This window comes from Alternaria dauci, chromosome 5 (genome assembly GCF_042100115.1).
Source record: "Alternaria dauci strain A2016 chromosome 5, whole genome shotgun sequence".
Taxonomy (NCBI): Eukaryota; Fungi; Ascomycota; class Dothideomycetes; order Pleosporales; family Pleosporaceae; genus Alternaria; species Alternaria dauci.
In genome coordinates this window covers 2,015,122-2,031,102 of record NC_091276.1, presented here as the reverse complement: position 1 = coordinate 2,031,102, position 15,981 = coordinate 2,015,122, and the positions used below count along the sequence as shown (strand labels likewise).

Here is a 15,981-nt window from a genome sequence, read left to right as displayed (position 1 = left end):
CGGCAGCTGGCTGTCCATGGCGGCCAATGCATGGCAAGGCTCAGCATGGCCCCGTCTGAGCGTGGTGGTGATGGCATAGTGGCAGGAAGGGAGGGCATTTGTTGGAGTGTGGTGAGCAGTGGGCTCCGTTGCCAGCGGTCAAGCGAAGATGCATCTATTCCTGGTGTGGCTTGCAGAACCTTAAATCGCCCACATCCCTGTCCATTCTGTGCATCGCCGGAGAGCCACTGCAAACCGCCGCCAGGCACCGCTGCCTATGCCCATGCCATGCCCACGCCTAGGCCTATGCCTATGCTTCGCACTGCGATGCGACTGCTGCTTGCCCGCTGGTGATGCGCCGGCGGAGAGCGTCGCCCTCGTCCCACACGGGCGCTTTGTTGCGCTCAGTGTGGTTTTGTTGTTGTTGTTGTCGTCGTCACTGTCTGGCTGACCTTCTCACACGCCGTTTTGCTCCTGCCTCGGTCGGCGCGTCGCAGCTGCCTCGCTTTGTTTGCTTCCCGCCGCATCGGGAGAAAAGCAACGACTCCCGCCCGTCGCTCCTTCCGCGACATGAGGCTGACTGGACCCTCACGGCTCCCGTCCGTTTCTCTGACGTCTTCTAATGCCACCCCCTCCCCTATCGTCCGGCTATCTCATCCCGAAGTGACTGGCAGTCTTGCGGCTGCGCGCCCTGGTGCTGTGAGCATCGTCGCTACGGTACCCACGCGCCCGATGCGCGCATCCCTAACGCGACGAACAAACGCGATGACTTCCAGCAGCCTCCGGTGCGCGTTCAGACAATGCCATGTTAGCAGAAGATGGTCAGTGTGGCCTCGTAGTATTCTTAGAAAGCTGATGCCGCATGACCAGGCGCGCTTGCCCTGAACGGGTGCCTAGCGGAACTCTGGTGGCTGTGTGTAAGCAGCCAGAAGGGGAGCATTAGCAGCAGCGCTTCCGCCAAAGTTCCCCCCATCAAGCACTTGGGCCGTCTCTAACATCATCACTCTTTGTTCACGTCATTTATCCGGGAGCGCAATGCGACAGCCAGGTGTTTTCTGCAGGGGCCGCACTTCTCGCACGCGTCCGACGGTACCAGGACCCTGCCTCGTGCTGCATGCCGTCGTTGCCTCCAAAGTACCGAGACTTCTCACCTCTTGGTCCGCACTAGCCGTCTTACCATATCCTCACCTACTGGCACTTTCTCGTTCCTGTAGGCCCCTCTAGCTCCACAGCTTTAAGCGCTCGTCTCTACGCTTCCACCACATCTGCTGCTTACAATGTCAGCTCAGCGATGCAGAGCTGCCGGCCTCGCTCGGGCGAGCCGACCAGCATATCAGAGGAGAGTGTAAGACGGCCGCAAACAATCCTCGATTGGGTGTTGCGCTGTGAACGCTGAGTCCTCACATTTTACACTCCCGCGCTTTGCCCCATCACGGTTGTGATCTCCCAGAATGGATAATTGTGCACACTGCAACGCGATGCGCTCGCCTCCACGATGGCTTGGAGACCAATCTATCTGGTATGCCCAACCTACGACGCCATGCTTGCGCCATTGGGCAGCTAGAGTTGTGTACAAACGATTCGAAGTTGCTGCTCTAACCACTACAGGAGTTGGGCTACGTATCGTGGCTTGAACACACTATTACGACTACAATACTGTCTTCCCACGAGGACGCTTGCCATGGGGCCGGGTCTTCGCCTTTGCCATCTGAAACACGCTTCCGCATCTTTGTGGTACATAATCAAAGGTATGCAGTCAGCCGCCTCGTGATAGTGGACCCAATCATAGAGAGACCGCTGCAACTTCCCAAGACGCCTTTCAGGGTTCTCGCATGCACATGGGTTGTGCATGTCCTCGAGGTAAAGCCCCGCTGGTCACTGGTCGCAACAAAGGCCAGCTCGTGCAACCTTGCAACGGTCCTCGTACGCGAGCAGATCTCGGACTGTTGAAGATGGGCTTGGTCTTACGACCCGAGCACAAGTACCTCCCGTTGTTACACACGCTACACCATAACAGATGCCACCCGCTTCATCCAATACCCATGCGTCCTACCCGGCCGACTCTTGGGCCGGTCTCCTGCGCAAGCGCATTGCTCTTACCGTATCGTAGGCACGTTCACCACCATGCTTCCACCGTTTGTCATACACATCTGCTCGCCGCATAAATGGCTATAGGGTCTCCTCATAGACTTGCCGACGGCCAACAGTTAGTGATTGTCCCCAATACCCGGATGCTCGGTACCGAGCCAACATAAGATTCATGCAAGTATCCAAGATGAGCATGGCTGCGCTAACTTACGATAGGATTACTTTGCGTTCGCAGGCGCGGACAGAAACCCGATAGCCGTGGCTCCATTCATTGGCAGCACAAACCCTCTCTTCAACCTGGCTGTCGGATAGTTCTGACTATCCGTTGTACCAGCATCACACATATCGCCACGCCGATGGGAAGAGACCCGAGTACCAGGTCGCCGCATCGAAAGCCCAGATGTGGGGAAATCTCAGCTCTGATCATGCACCTACACGAGTAGTTCGCATCGCACCACCAACAGTGTAATCACTGTGGGACCTCCGACAACAACACAGAGTGTCACGCACTTTCCGGGCACGTTATCTCTCCACGATTCCGGCCGAGCCTGCCGCGGGACTCTAGATACGCTATCATTGCATCCCCGATTGCGAAACGTTTCTGTCCGCAAATGACTGATGTGCGACATCTTCAATGGCCTTGTCTCGGACCTCTCGTTGCCGTTTCTGAACTTTGGCCGTAGAATGGGGTGCATGATCTCTCTGGCATCTGGGGCAAGCCATCGGCGGCATTTTGCAGCAAAAGATCGTCGCGTAGGCCGGTCATCACCGCTTGATACTGACGATGCGAAGGACGTGAAAAGGGCCATCACGTTGTTTGTTAGGGCGATTTTGATTTTGCAATGCATTCTAATATCTCGCCGCTCCTTCTACATACAACTCTAGGTCACTAAAGTTAGTTCTCCCTCGCGATTCGTTAAACTCGCGGTTCTACATCAGGCTAAGTTACTCAGTTCTATGTTCAGCTACTTATTTTCAAGAGTCATGTCTCTGTTTGTGTTGCTGTCAAACAGGTTGGGGTAGGCTACCTAGATAGGAAACTGCTAGACTCAATCTAGTCTAGTGATTTCCTATATAGGTACAGTGTATGCTTGGCGGTGTGTCTTGACGTCTCATCAACTTAGCCTCACCATGTGCATTACAGCCTCCATGCAGGTTTCTAGCAATGGCGCTTGGTCGAAAGGTGTCGAATATCGCAAAGCGGCACTACCTCCGCTTACTTCACACTTTGGAGGATAGCCGTGCAATACCCTCACATCCTCAAATCGAGACGAACCCCTTGTTCTGCTACACGAGCGGACGATGGCTATGGAATGAGCGTGAGCAACTGGAAGCCCGATATCGACGCTTCGACGTATCCAGTCTTCAGCAAGCGGCTTGCGAAGCCGTCGGTGCAAACAAGTGTATATCTTTCAAGAAGATCGGCGAAGGCAACTACAACAAGGCATATCGCCTTGAGATGGATGACGGCCAGAAGATCGTCGCAAAAGTCCCACACCCTAATTCTGGCCCACGAGTACTGACCACGGCATCGGAAGTGGCGACTATGGAGTTTGCTCGGACCGTTTTGAACATACCCGTCCCGTGAGTTTTTGCTTGGAGCGCTACCGATCAAAACCCTGTCCAAGCAGAATATATTATCATGGAAGAAGCGAATGGCACCCAGCTCCACGAAGCTTGGCAGGATCTTTCGTTGCGGACGAAGTCTGACATTGTCCGTGAGTTTGTAGATGTTGAAAGGAAACTACTCTCAGTCTCCTTTACAAAGTAAGAGCAACCCTGCTCTAACGAAGAGGTTGCGGCCAGTTTGACTTACACATACTGTCAGATTGGGATCGTTGTACTTTAAAGATAGTGGTATCGCGGGATGTGTGCCGGCTATCGTTACAAGTGGTCCGCAAGATGTCGTTGGCCACGTCGAATCAACCTATTGCATTGGTCCCATCGCTCGAAGGGAGTTTTGGGAAAAGCAACGCAGTGACATGAGATGTCATGGTCCCTGTAAGTTTCTGGATGACTACGTAACTTGGATCTAGACTTACAATGAACATAGGGGCATCTTCTGCAGAATATCTAAAGTCCGTCGCTCGCCGTGAGATCGAATGGATCAACATCTATGCAAACCCACAGGAGCCGAGTAAAACTCCATGGCAGTGCACGAGTCCACAGCAGAAGTCTCCAGAGGCTCACACAGCCCTGTTAATGAAATTTATGGCTACAATCCCGCACATCACTCCCAAGGACTCAGAGCTCGCCTCTCCCAGACTTTGGCAACCAGACTTCCATGCTGGTAACATATATATCAACGACCAAGCCCGGATATCATGCATCATCGACTGGCAGGGAGCCTGGGCTGCCCCGGTGTTTATCGGCGCCAACCCCCCATTGCTTTTAGACTATGGGATCGACATGTTGATGAAGCTCCCTGAAAACTTTAAAGCACTCGACGATGCTACAAAGGATAAGCTCAGATACCAAGTTTCCCAGTCCATCTTAGTGCACACCTATGAAACAACCACGACGGAGAAGAACCCGCTGATGTACAAGGTTATGCAACATCCTCATGGTCAGACCCTCAAGCAATTAGAAGCTTTTGTTGGCTCTACCTGGGACAACTGTCTCTTTCCCTTTGAAGAATGTTTGATCCGCGTTGAGAGGTGTGTTGATCGATTTGCCATCAAGCTCCATGGCTGACCGTTATTGCAGAGAGTGGAGTCACTTTGGTACGAACGAACCCTGTCCGTACCATTTCTCGGTAGACGAGATACGGCAACACGACGAAGAGGCAGAGTCGTTCAACAAGAGCCAAGAATTCTGGAAAGATTTACAGGGTATCTTGACTGACGAGGGCTATGCGTCGAATGAGAGTTTCACCAAGGCTGTCGAGATACTCAGGAATTTGTGAGAAGTCGGGCTCAGTGACCTCAAGGGCGAGTAACGACGCAGCTTCGACAAAGAGATGCGATGGACATAGAATTTAGCGCTTGCAAGATCTTACCACGACTACAGAGCCAGAAATAGCATCGAGGCATGAATCGACTATATTATTTCAAATCTCGCCATTCCTTCCACATACGACCATAGGACACTGAAAATTAGGCTTCCCGTCCGCTCAGCCATATACAAGTAGTGTACCGGCGGATTAGTAGTTAGGTGGGTGACCACTAGCGAATCCCCGCTGTTGTATGTTTTTGTTTTTGCATCTGAATAGTACTTGATGCTATCTTTTTGCCTTGCTGTGGGGATCGTGAGTGAAATAGACAATTGCTTTAGCACGAAAAGTCGGGTTCGGTGACTTGGAGGGCGAGGAACGACGCATCTTCGACTAGCATGTGGTCTACCTACCTTCTGTCTCGAAACGGCCAAGCCTTTGCCCACTGTTCTCTTTCTTCTGGAGATCTTGACTCTGTATTCAGGAACCTCTCTTTCGCCTCCTGCAGTTTCTCGGAGAATTTGTCGAAATCCTTTGGAGGTACTGCTCCGTCCCATCCTGTGTTTGCACCAACCTCGCCAATGACGCGTGCTTTTCGCTCAACATCCTTTTCCCATTTTCGCATAGCTTCTTTCTGTTTCTTGAGGTCTTCGTCTGAGTATTTGAGCGGACAAGGTACACTGGCAGGATCATGTCCGTTGGCCTTGATCACGGCTTCCCAAGTTTCCTGTTTTGCGAACTGCGACAGCAAGGTCTGGACGAAGGCTTCGCCATCATCAAAAGTAGACCCGACGAGGTTCATGATTTGACATGAAAGAGTATTGCGGTAGTTTAATACTCGCAACAAATCCGGTGCTTGCTTTTGAATGAATATCTCGTAGAGACCCCATATGCTTTGGGCCATGTGCAGAGCTCGTGCCTTGTCCTTATCATCTGGAGCCAGCTCTGCAAAGTTAGAAGGCAATAAAGGCTTCTCAAAAGTATCTAGGATCGGTCCATCGTATGCAATAAGAGATGGGTGATGTACATGAAGAAAAGCCGGGCTGAGATGTACACTTTGCCAATCGATGATCCCCGTTATTTCGGTAGGGCAGTCTTCATTGACGAATATGTTGTCAGAATGCAAGTCGTTATGCCACAGTATGGAGGCGGTGTATGTATCGTCCTTGGGGATTATATGAGGAAGAACACAGCTGTAATTCCTGATCACTGCGAACTTAGTATCCTTGGATGGTTGATAACCTCCGGGGCCATTGAAAATTCCCTGTTGACGATCTCGCGGAAAGTCTGAAAAGCGGTCGAGACATGCGGTTTCGCGCTTCGCGATCGCTGTTAACACATCTTCGGCTGATTTCCCTATACATGGTTACATCTGTGTTCGGGATTGAAGGCATGTCTAGGCGGTGGTGTCTTACATGGGCCGCAATAGATATCAACTTCTCCTCTGCTATCGTCAAACCAGGAGCGGCTAGTAGTTAGGTCGACGCTGAAGGTATCGTCGATCTTCATGCCTGTAGCATTGGGAATGTCTCTTGCGTAGTACAATGAACCGTAATAAGGAAAGCGAGCCTTGGACAATCGCGTAGAGAACGTCGCAAGCTGTCTCACAATGCCAACCTTTTGTTTTGCTGACAAGTCATCCCACAGACGGCCGAGTTCTATACCAGGACATTTTTCCATCAGGATGTACTCTGCGCCAACATCATTAGTCTCTGCTTGGGTATTGTATGAGATGATTTTCGGAACAGGAATCTGGAGACGATCTCTAACCTGAGCAGCAAGTCAGCAGATATTCGTGTCTGAATGTGTGTAGCATGTGAAAGGGGCATACATAGTCCATAGTCGCAACTTCGGAAGCAGTTGTATAATGCGCAGAGCCTGCATTAGGATTTGGGAGCCGAGCTATCAGTTGGTATCCGTCGTGCATCGTTACCAGGAAGGTTTTGTTGGAAATTTCCCTCTGGGGGTTTTGTAATTTCTACACAGTTTGCGTCACTACCCACAGCATCCTCGGCGACTTGAACGAGCGCCTTCAGGTGGAATTCCAAATAACGGCGCCGGAGTTGGTCTGATTCATTCCACAGCCACCGTTGAGCTTTGTATGTGAAGACATCGTTTTCTGAAGCATTTTCTGGCACTTGATCAGCCCGAATGAAATGATGAGTTATGCAAAACATACTCTGGATGTTGTTTGGACTCGATCTTGCTTCCGACGCGAGAGACGACCGAGAATAAATAAATGAGCGATCATCTCTACGTGGCCATCTCGAGAGGAACCTCAAATGTCGAGTGCAGGATGCCGAATGATTGCGACGCGGGTGTATGCGAGAAAACATTTTGTGCGCCAGCTTTGAACTCTGAGTTACACCTTGTTCGTTATACATGTCAAGACTGCCATAGAAGCGCTAGATGTTGGACCAGGGCGAGCGCATACGCTCAGTTGGGGCGCAGGGATCGATAGCGAACAGTTAGGCGCCCGATTACTGTTAAGAACCTAAGTTCTGCAGAAAGCTGGTAGGATGCGGCGCGTAAAGGACTACACGGTCAAGAGCGCCTACAAGAACTCGTGGGAAGGGTCAATGACTTCCCAGGAAATGGCCCCACTTCGGCATGCTATCATTTTGCTTTGCCGTAGGTATCTTGGGTGAAACGGATGATTGATTTAGCACAAAGACATGCTTCGTTCGTAATGGGAAAGGTTGGGCTTCGCGAACTGCTTGGCTGCTCAACCTGCCTCGAGCCTAATTCGCCTTCAAGCTATCAGCATACTCTCTATAAATCTGCTCGCAGCTTTCGTCAAACAACAGTCCCATCCTCGTTGCGTTTCCGAACTCTGCAGTCTGCGGCCAACTATCCAGCAACCTCTTCGCTTCTTCATCCACCTCCTCCTTCAACAGCCCCAGTTTATCCTTTCCACATACTGCCTCGAACGCTGCGTACATGTCTCCAAGTGTTACGCTTATTCCCGGCATATACACTGCGCGTATATGCGACGGCATAACGTCCGCGGGAGCCTTCATTACGCGCACAAAGTTCTCGATCATGACGCGTGGCGAACATATCATCTGGCGCGCCGAACGATCGCTAATGGGCACAATACATTCGAGCCCGGCCATCGGCTCGCGAATCATACCGCTTAGAAATGCGGCAGCTGATCGTGAAGGCGCACCTGGACGCACGACCACGGTCGGTAGACGTACGGCGAAGGCATCGATTAGACCACGGCGGTTAAGATCGTTGACGTGATACTCCATGATGGCTTTGTGGGTGCCATAGACGCCTATTGGTGTCGCGGGAGTATCATCTGTAATGGGACCTGATGCCGTATAAGGTGGTCCGTACACAGCCTGGGTGGAAGCGTAGACAATGCGGGGTTTGGAGGGTTGTTGAAGTTGTGAGATGGACGTAAGAACAGAAAGTGTAGCGCCTAGATTGACTTTGGTGGAAAGCGCGGGATTCTCTTCGCAGCCAACAGACATTATGCCATGGAATAGGAAGATGGCCGACCATTGTGGGCGTATGGAGAGGAGCCTGGTGATGTCTGCTTGTGAGGTGAGGTCCGCAGCTGTGAGCTCCAGGTTGGATGCCGAAGATGAAATTCCGGCTGGCCTCTGGGGTGTTTGAAGATCGGTCAGGACGACGTGGTTAGAGGAATCTTTTGTCAACTTGGCGGCAAGCATAGGGCCCAGGAAGCCTGCGCCGCCGGTGATGAGGATGTTGTTTGACATTTCTTGTGTTCTGCTCTTACAACTCTTGAATCAGGTCTGTGATGATCAGGATTTGGACTCTGAAGCTCGCGATCTTGGATTGAGAGCAATCCAATTCGGTGGAGATGTGGAGGGCAAGAGTATTTGCACAGGAAAGATGTGCGTGATGGAATGCGGCGAACGGAGCATATATACACGACGGTACTTCATGTTGCGATTCGTATAATAGTCTTCTTGTGAGGGGATGGTGCCCCGTTACGAATCGTGGCTCGTCTCGAGGCACAATTGCTTGCAACGACCCACAAATCAGGTACGCTAGCCTCCGAAACCGCCTTACTAGCCTGGCTGGCCTGGAGAACCCCGCATAGCGGTCTTTGCGGGGATAGAAAAAGTAAGATCAAGGTTTCTCGTTCGCTCAGCCCTCGTCAGGTCAAGACGACGGATGGATATCGGCCAAATCCCCGTGTTGTCAAATTGTGGTGCGTGACCGGAACGTTCGCCGCATACTTTCGGACTGAATTGAATCCTTTGGACGACTTTCATGATTCGACTACGAGCCGTTTTCAGTGCTTAGTACGGACGATGATGTTGGCTGCCAATTTGGTGGTTTGCTCAATATCCAAGTTCCATTCAGTCAAGATCACACGCTACAATCCACTTGAGGTAAAGCCGCTAGTCCATGACGTACTGTGCAGGTTCTTGTCCATTACAGTTCACTGTGCTCTACACCCAACGGCGGCGATACAAATACCTGGTAGGCCTCAGGCTCAACTTCAGTATGTAAAGCAAACGAAGCTGCCCCGTAAGATTTGACAAGAGCTGCGTCAATGTCGTTCAGCATCGTTATATGATCCAGCTCCAGGGTCTGCCGGAGTAAGTTTTCCAGCTTTGCGATTGCTGCCCGTGGAACTTCGCCGACGACAACTGCGGCCCGAAGGTCGTCCATCGAATAGTATGGGTTGCTTGCTACTATCTCGCGGATGGAACTATCGAGGAAGATACGGACACGATCCTCATAAATCAGTGCATCTCGGGTCTGTCATACACTTGAATCAGTCTCCGCAATTACCACAAGAAGCATTACGATGGTGGTTAACATACCTCATTGAAACGAAGTCCGCACTCGCGGCATAACTTTCCACCAACATGTGGATAACCCTGCCACTCGTATGCCATCTCGAAAAGCCTGATATGCATATAGCTTTGTTCGTATTCAACCCCAATGATCAGGTTTATAGGGCCATCCTCATTACAGTTTTCCGGCGCTCGACCTAACAGATCGCATCGATGAAACAAGTCATAAGCCTCGTAAGCGGCTCCTGCGCCATATCTCTCGCTGAATGGTCTATCTTCTCTTTTCACTTGATTGAATGGTCTGTCGTCATGCTCGGGAGAGGTGCGTATTGCTCGGTAAGCTGCGCACCAAGAAGAAGTGTTGAAAACCGCAGGGCAAACCAATGCAGAATATTTAGGAGGATGGCCAAGAGATTCTGTCAAGTCCTCTGTAATCTCAGCGATAACAGTGCGAAATGTGGATATTGCAGCTTTGCTACATTCCCATTTGTCTTTGACTTTGTTTTGCGGATCGAAATGACTTATGCTATCGTCAAAGTACGAGAGATACTCGGAAGTAACCTGGTATGTCCGTAGTTCGACCAGACCCGACGAGTTGATTCGAGAAGCTATAATAGACGACGGGTTTAACGTCAGGGCAAAAGGCCCTTGCTGTCGTGCGTGCTGAGCGCCCGCCAGAATTGGTACTAGGTATGGCGCAAAGAAAAGGACTTTCGATAGAAAAGACATGGTCGCGGGTGTATGTAGTACTGTGGAGATGGCTGGTATATGGATCGTGTACGTTCGTTTGGTCACCCTCTGCGCCGCAGCCATTTACGTAGCGCCGGCACTAACCGTGCCACCCTCGAGCTCACACCCAATAGGATCTCCATCGCTCATCTGGTTTCGTCAAAGAATTTGCTAGCATTATATAAACAAGAAACTTCGATAGATGACATGCTTTTCCACTAGCTACCCAATCATGAACGAAACTTACATGCATCCCCAGTCCCAATCCCAACCCATCTATTCCTTCCCCTTCAACTCCTCCAACCTCTCAACCAACTTCTCCCACCCAGCACTATCCTCCCAGTTCTCCTTCCCCTTACCCATCACACTCCTCACCGCACTTCTTGACTTGAACTTCCAGTCCTTGGCCACCAGCTCCCCACTTCCACCCGCCAGACCCTCGGTGCGCTCACGCGGTCCCAAAGTCTCATACGCATCCAGTAGATCCATCGTCATCTCAACAACAGCGTTCCACTCTGCCTCGGTGCCAGATTCCCATTTCGGCTGGCTCGTCACTGCTCGCCATGCCTTCTCGTGACATTCTAGCGCCGAAGTCGGCCGCTTGGTGTGTGTGTATAGTGTTGCTAGGATGATCCATAGTTTGGGCGATACGGTGATGAGAGGCTTGATGTGTTTCTCCACAAGATCGTTTACGAGGCGGGGGAGACCGGGGCGCGAGATGTCAAACTCTTCTTCGCTGGAGACGACGTGCTTGACTAGCATGTCGATGACTTCGGCGTCGACGCACTTTTCGCCTTCGGTGGAGCCGCGCAGCTCACATATACGGCGTTGAGCAGTTACGACGTCAGACCAAGAGGGTGGGTTAGTGGAGGCGCTAACGGCAAGGACGTTGTTCCAGATGCGGTAGTTGTCATGCTTGATCGTGGCTGCGCGTTTGAAAGCCTTGAGGGCGTCGGTGCGAGGATGGTTTGTTACTCTGGTTTCTTGCAGTTCGCCGTCTACGGTTTCCTGGACCTTGGGCTTGAGGTGGAGAAGAGAGGCGGCAAGGTTGCTCCATGCCTCGGCGTCCTGGTCGTCGAGTTGAACGCAGCGCGAAAATGCTTCAACGGCGTTCTTGAACTGAAGAAGTTCAAGATATGCGCATCCGAGGGCGAACCATGCGGGATGATACAGCGCGTTGATCTTCAGCGAAAGCTCGTAGGCTTCTGCGGCTTTCTCGTAGTTGCGTGCTGCTATGTAACGTTGACCGAGAGAGCGTTGAGCGCGCGCATAACGTTTACCGGAGACCTCCCAGGCCTTTTCATACATGGATAGATCGTTGTCAATGTCGCCTAGAATGCAGTAATAACGTGGCGCTTCGGCTGGCGGTGGGTTCCGTTCAGCGCCCTCCCACTTCTCCTCGTCCAGATTCACGTTCTCATCGTCGCCATTGGTAGCATGGAACAGTTGTCGTCGAATCATCTTGCGCGCTTTCTCTTCCTTCTCAGTGGCTGCATAGCACAGTGCTGCTTCGGCCCACATCTCCAATCTCTCGTAAATCTCGAGCGCAGATCGCAAACCACCTAGAGCAACCCATCGAGCAGCAAGCTCGGACTCAAGCTCCCAACGGGTTGGCGAGCAGAGAGGGAAGATGTAGCGAAGGCGCTCCTCAACGGACGCCGCCTCGCTTTCCTTGGCTTGTGGCAGGAAGGAGGTAATCTTCTCGCCCGTCTCAGCATCGGTGGTCGCGTCGCCAGAAGTCTCCGCAATGACTTGATCCACCAGAGCTTGTAGTTGTAGCAACCCACGCTCCATAGTCCGCGACTTGTAGCCTTCGATGCGACTGCGCACAAGAAGAGCTTGAGTGTAGACTTGCCAGTTCGAGCTGCCGCCCTCTAGTACCCTGGTAGCGTACGGCTCGGTTTGTTCTCTTGTAAGACCATCGGCGGGATTTGTGTTCTTGATGCTCTCAGCCAGCGAGAGCATGATGACCGAATCCAGTGGATCGAGCAAAGGTTGGTTCGATGGGTCCATGGACGTAAGAGACGTTGGCAGAGAGGACTCGTCCTTGATCTCCATAGATGCAGTATCGTTGGTGAAGGAAATAGACTCGAGCAAGGTATCGTCGTTCAGATCCAAGGCCTTTGGTTTTGAGCTCGTGTCTGTTGCGCCATTGGTTTCCGACCCTGCACTTCGGGCGAGCACAATAAGCTGGCTGGTGTCCTTCTGCTGGAATTTTGTCCTCTTTCCCATCAGTCCAGTCAATGCAAACTCAAACTTTCGTTCCGAGGTTGCTTGATCAAGGTCCGCCTTGGCTTTGTTATCCAGACCATGGTGCGTGTGAATCGCTGCTCGTTCCAACAGGAAGCTAGTATGCAGGTCCCTGATCTCCCTGTTCTTATCTGAGTTCTGGATCAAATCTTCTACGACCTTCAAGTCGTCATAGATGGCATCTTGTAGACTCGGTGCCGGCTCGCTGAGCAGCCTCTGATGGACAAAATTGACTCTGAACCGCGCCCACGCTACGACCGGAATGTTCTTTCGAATGGCGGGACTGACGAGGATAGTTTGCGCGAGGCATAGTAGCTCGATGTTTGGTGTGAGTTTGTATGCTGCAACGCCATCTGCACTCAACGATGCCACGAGATCTGCTCTTGCTTTGCTGAGGCCTTTTGCATCACCTGCAATGTCTTCCGATAAAAGTGTTTCGGCAGACTTGAAAGGTAGTGGTGGCCCAGTAACATTGGACTGCAGAAATGCATGCAAAGCAGCGACCGCAATCAGGAGGTATGTATGCTGCTTGTATGCTGCTGTGGCTTGTATTGAATCCGAATCCGCTTCACTCTGGTTTGACAGAAGTAGTCCAAGGCGGCGAAAGATATAGTCGTTCCAGACAGCGAAATCGCCTCTTCTGACGTCCTTGGTGGCTTCATTTTCCTGATGGCCTAGCAGGAGCTGCGCTTCTGGTAGTTGGAGCACTTTCAAAAAATCTCCGGATTCGGTTGCCTTGATGGTGGTTTCAAGCACCGCCGCGAGTTCGTCCGGCAGCGAGCTGCGGAAGAAACTCAAGAAAACATCAGCCATCTTTGGTGATGTCGATTAGTGTAGACTTGGAGGTGGGAAAGCTCGGGCGCAATACTATCGAGGCTTGCACAACAAGTCATTCACTTATTCCAATAATTTTTCATACTCATAGCGCGGTTGCGGGGCTGCTTTTGGAATTTGCGGCGATGAGTAAGTCAGTGGAGAAAAAGGGCTGTCTGGTGGCACGCCAAACTGCTTTGGGCGAACAGGGTCTGATCCACATCTGAAAGCAGGGCATTAGTTCTCTCATTGCCGATGCATATCAGACTGTCAAGCCCGCTATCATCACAAAGCAGCCAATCTGGCAAACTGGAATCTGAATACGATGCAATGAGGCCCGCACGTGGAAAAGTGGGTGCTCGGCTTATAAATAGGGATACGATTCTCCACAGGTATTACTACGACCCTACCATCACCCGCATGCGCGCGGCATCTGCAAGCCAGCAACGCAGTATACGTGCCTCTCGTCTAATCCGAGTCGCTGCTGGAGCCAGAGCTGCTCTTGCCGCCCCTGCTACGGCTCCTACTATGGCTCTTGTGCTTGTGACTGTGGCCAGACGAGCTGTGGTGCGAATGGTGCGAAGACCCGTGGTGCGAAGACCCGTGGTGGGAGCCATGCTCGGAGCTACCGTGCTTCTTGTGCTTCTTGTGTTTCTTGTCTTTCCTAAAGTCAAATCAGCTCGTGTCCGCTATAGTGCTGGAGTGTGTGTTCAACTTACTTGTCAGGTATGAGGTTTGCGCCGACGGCGCCCAACAGCGCACCTCCTATCGTGCCCAGCGCTCCGCCTCCAAGTTTGTTGCCAACGAATGCGCCGCCTGCGCCTCCCAAGAGGGACGAACCAAGGCCACGGTCGCCTTCAGCAGGACCGCCAGGCGCACCAGGTTGGCCATATGCCGGCGCACCATAGCCCTGTTGCGGGTCATGGTAGCCCTGTTGCTGATGCGCTCCGTACTGTTGGTTCGGATCGTGATAGCCTTGCTGCTGGTGTGGCTGAGGTGGGTAGGGAGAAGTGCTGCGGTTTGGGTCGTAGCTCTGCTGGTACTGTCCCTGCGGAGGGGCACCATAGCCTTGCTGGGGAGGTTGCGCGTATGCATCGTGCGATGGCGGAGGGTACTGGCTCTACGAGGACATTAGCACTTGCAGCATGGCAGATGGAGTGCGCCGACGGCGCGCAAGGGTGCTGACCTGGCCCTGGGGGTAAGGGCTGTGATGTCCTTGACCATACTGGTCGTGCGGTTGTTGTCCATACGCCTGGCCCTGCGGCGGAGGGTAGCCCTGGTTCTGCTGTCCGTAGCCATGCTGTTGCTGCTGCTGGTATGAGTTGTCGTGGCTGTAGCCGTAGCCTTGACCGTGGCCTTGGCCCTGGCCGTAGTAATCCTGACCCGACATGTTGTTCGTGACTCTACTTTCTAAGAGTATCAATAAGAACAGGGTATGTAAAGTCCAGGTAGAAGCGGTGCGGCAGATAGCCGGTAGAGTCTACAGCGGGGGAGGGGCAGGAGAGCTGATGGTCGAGCCAGTGCGATTGCGGCATCGCACGCGCGCTTTAAGTGTGACATGTTCTCGCATGGCGCTGACCGCGCGCGCCACATGTTTACGAACGTCGGTCATGCCTAATGAATCCGACATGGGTCTCATCGCGGCTGAGCTGTGAGCGATTTGGTGATGTGGAACTTCGGACATGACCGGAGATTTGGCTGAGGGGCGCAGCACTGACCACCGGCCATCCTTCGCTCCGTCTGCGCAGCTGAGACTGTTTTCACCGCATCTCGAATAGGCATAAGACTTGCTAAGGTTGCGGGATTAACTTCAGCCGGATCTACTGCAATCTTGTTGCCTGATGCTCAGGGGGTTCTTTCGTCGACAGGTCTCCTCCATCACTCCTACCACCTCTTCATCCAGGTATCCAGAAGACTATCATGGAAACGCGTCGCATACCCTCTGTAAGACAGTGCGCTCACTAATACTCGTTCGCGAATGCGGGAAGTGGTTGATTGGTGCACTACTCTGGAGCCTTGGTACGAAACACCAATTGGATAAAGGTCGTGTACCTAGGTAGTGACCACTCATACTGGTTCGAAACAAGAACCATTTGTACATTCCTCGGCGCTGGTTATCTCCGCTGGCATATATGCTTTTTCTACTCGAGACCTACAAAAATTCACATATTATGCTTTCTTGTTCACCCTACTCTCCACTAGCAGTCGTTCTTGATCCAAGATAATTATATCCTCCTCTTTTGACTTACACATTTGCTGTGTGCGCAATCGCGAAGCTGTACTAGAGTGCTATCCTCTTAACTATAGTTTAGCAATAACCTATAGCTACTAGTAAGCTACTTACAGCTTCTAAAACTCATATGTTTCTATACGCAAAAGGCTCTTATTAAGAGAAGTACTGCACATCAG

At 52.0% G+C, this 15,981-nt stretch overlaps 4 protein-coding genes across 4 annotated transcripts; 1 reads left to right on the top strand and 3 right to left on the bottom strand.

Annotated features, from left to right (window-relative positions):
* Window positions 1-3,709: 3,709 nt before the first annotated feature.
* ACET3X_006147 (uncharacterized protein) lies at window positions 3,710-4,972 on the top strand (the record flags this gene model as incomplete). The annotated part of the gene is made up of 4 exons (XM_069452327.1): window positions 3,710-3,834; window positions 3,896-4,068; window positions 4,121-4,724; window positions 4,774-4,972. 4 exons carry the CDS (start codon window positions 3,710-3,712, stop codon window positions 4,970-4,972), a joined length of 1,101 nt encoding a protein of 366 aa, XP_069306507.1.
* A 2,768-nt stretch (window positions 4,973-7,740) lies between these two features.
* Window positions 7,741-8,727, bottom strand: ACET3X_006146 (uncharacterized protein; the record flags this gene model as incomplete). The annotated part of the gene is made up of 1 exon (XM_069452326.1): window positions 7,741-8,727. One exon carries the CDS (start codon window positions 8,725-8,727, stop codon window positions 7,741-7,743), a length of 987 nt encoding a protein of 328 aa, XP_069306506.1.
* A 2,058-nt stretch (window positions 8,728-10,785) lies between these two features.
* On the bottom strand, window positions 10,786-13,572 carry ACET3X_006145 (uncharacterized protein; the record flags this gene model as incomplete). Its single annotated transcript, XM_069452324.1, has 1 exon — window positions 10,786-13,572. The coding sequence occupies one exon, from the start codon at window positions 13,570-13,572 to the stop codon at window positions 10,786-10,788; it is 2,787 nt and encodes a 928-aa protein (XP_069306505.1).
* A 468-nt stretch (window positions 13,573-14,040) lies between these two features.
* On the bottom strand, window positions 14,041-14,962 carry ACET3X_006144 (uncharacterized protein; the record flags this gene model as incomplete). The annotated part of the gene is made up of 3 exons (XM_069452323.1): window positions 14,041-14,236; window positions 14,292-14,692; window positions 14,759-14,962. The coding sequence occupies 3 exons, from the start codon at window positions 14,960-14,962 to the stop codon at window positions 14,041-14,043; spliced, it is 801 nt and encodes a 266-aa protein (XP_069306504.1).
* Between the last annotated feature and the right edge of the window lie 1,019 nt (window positions 14,963-15,981).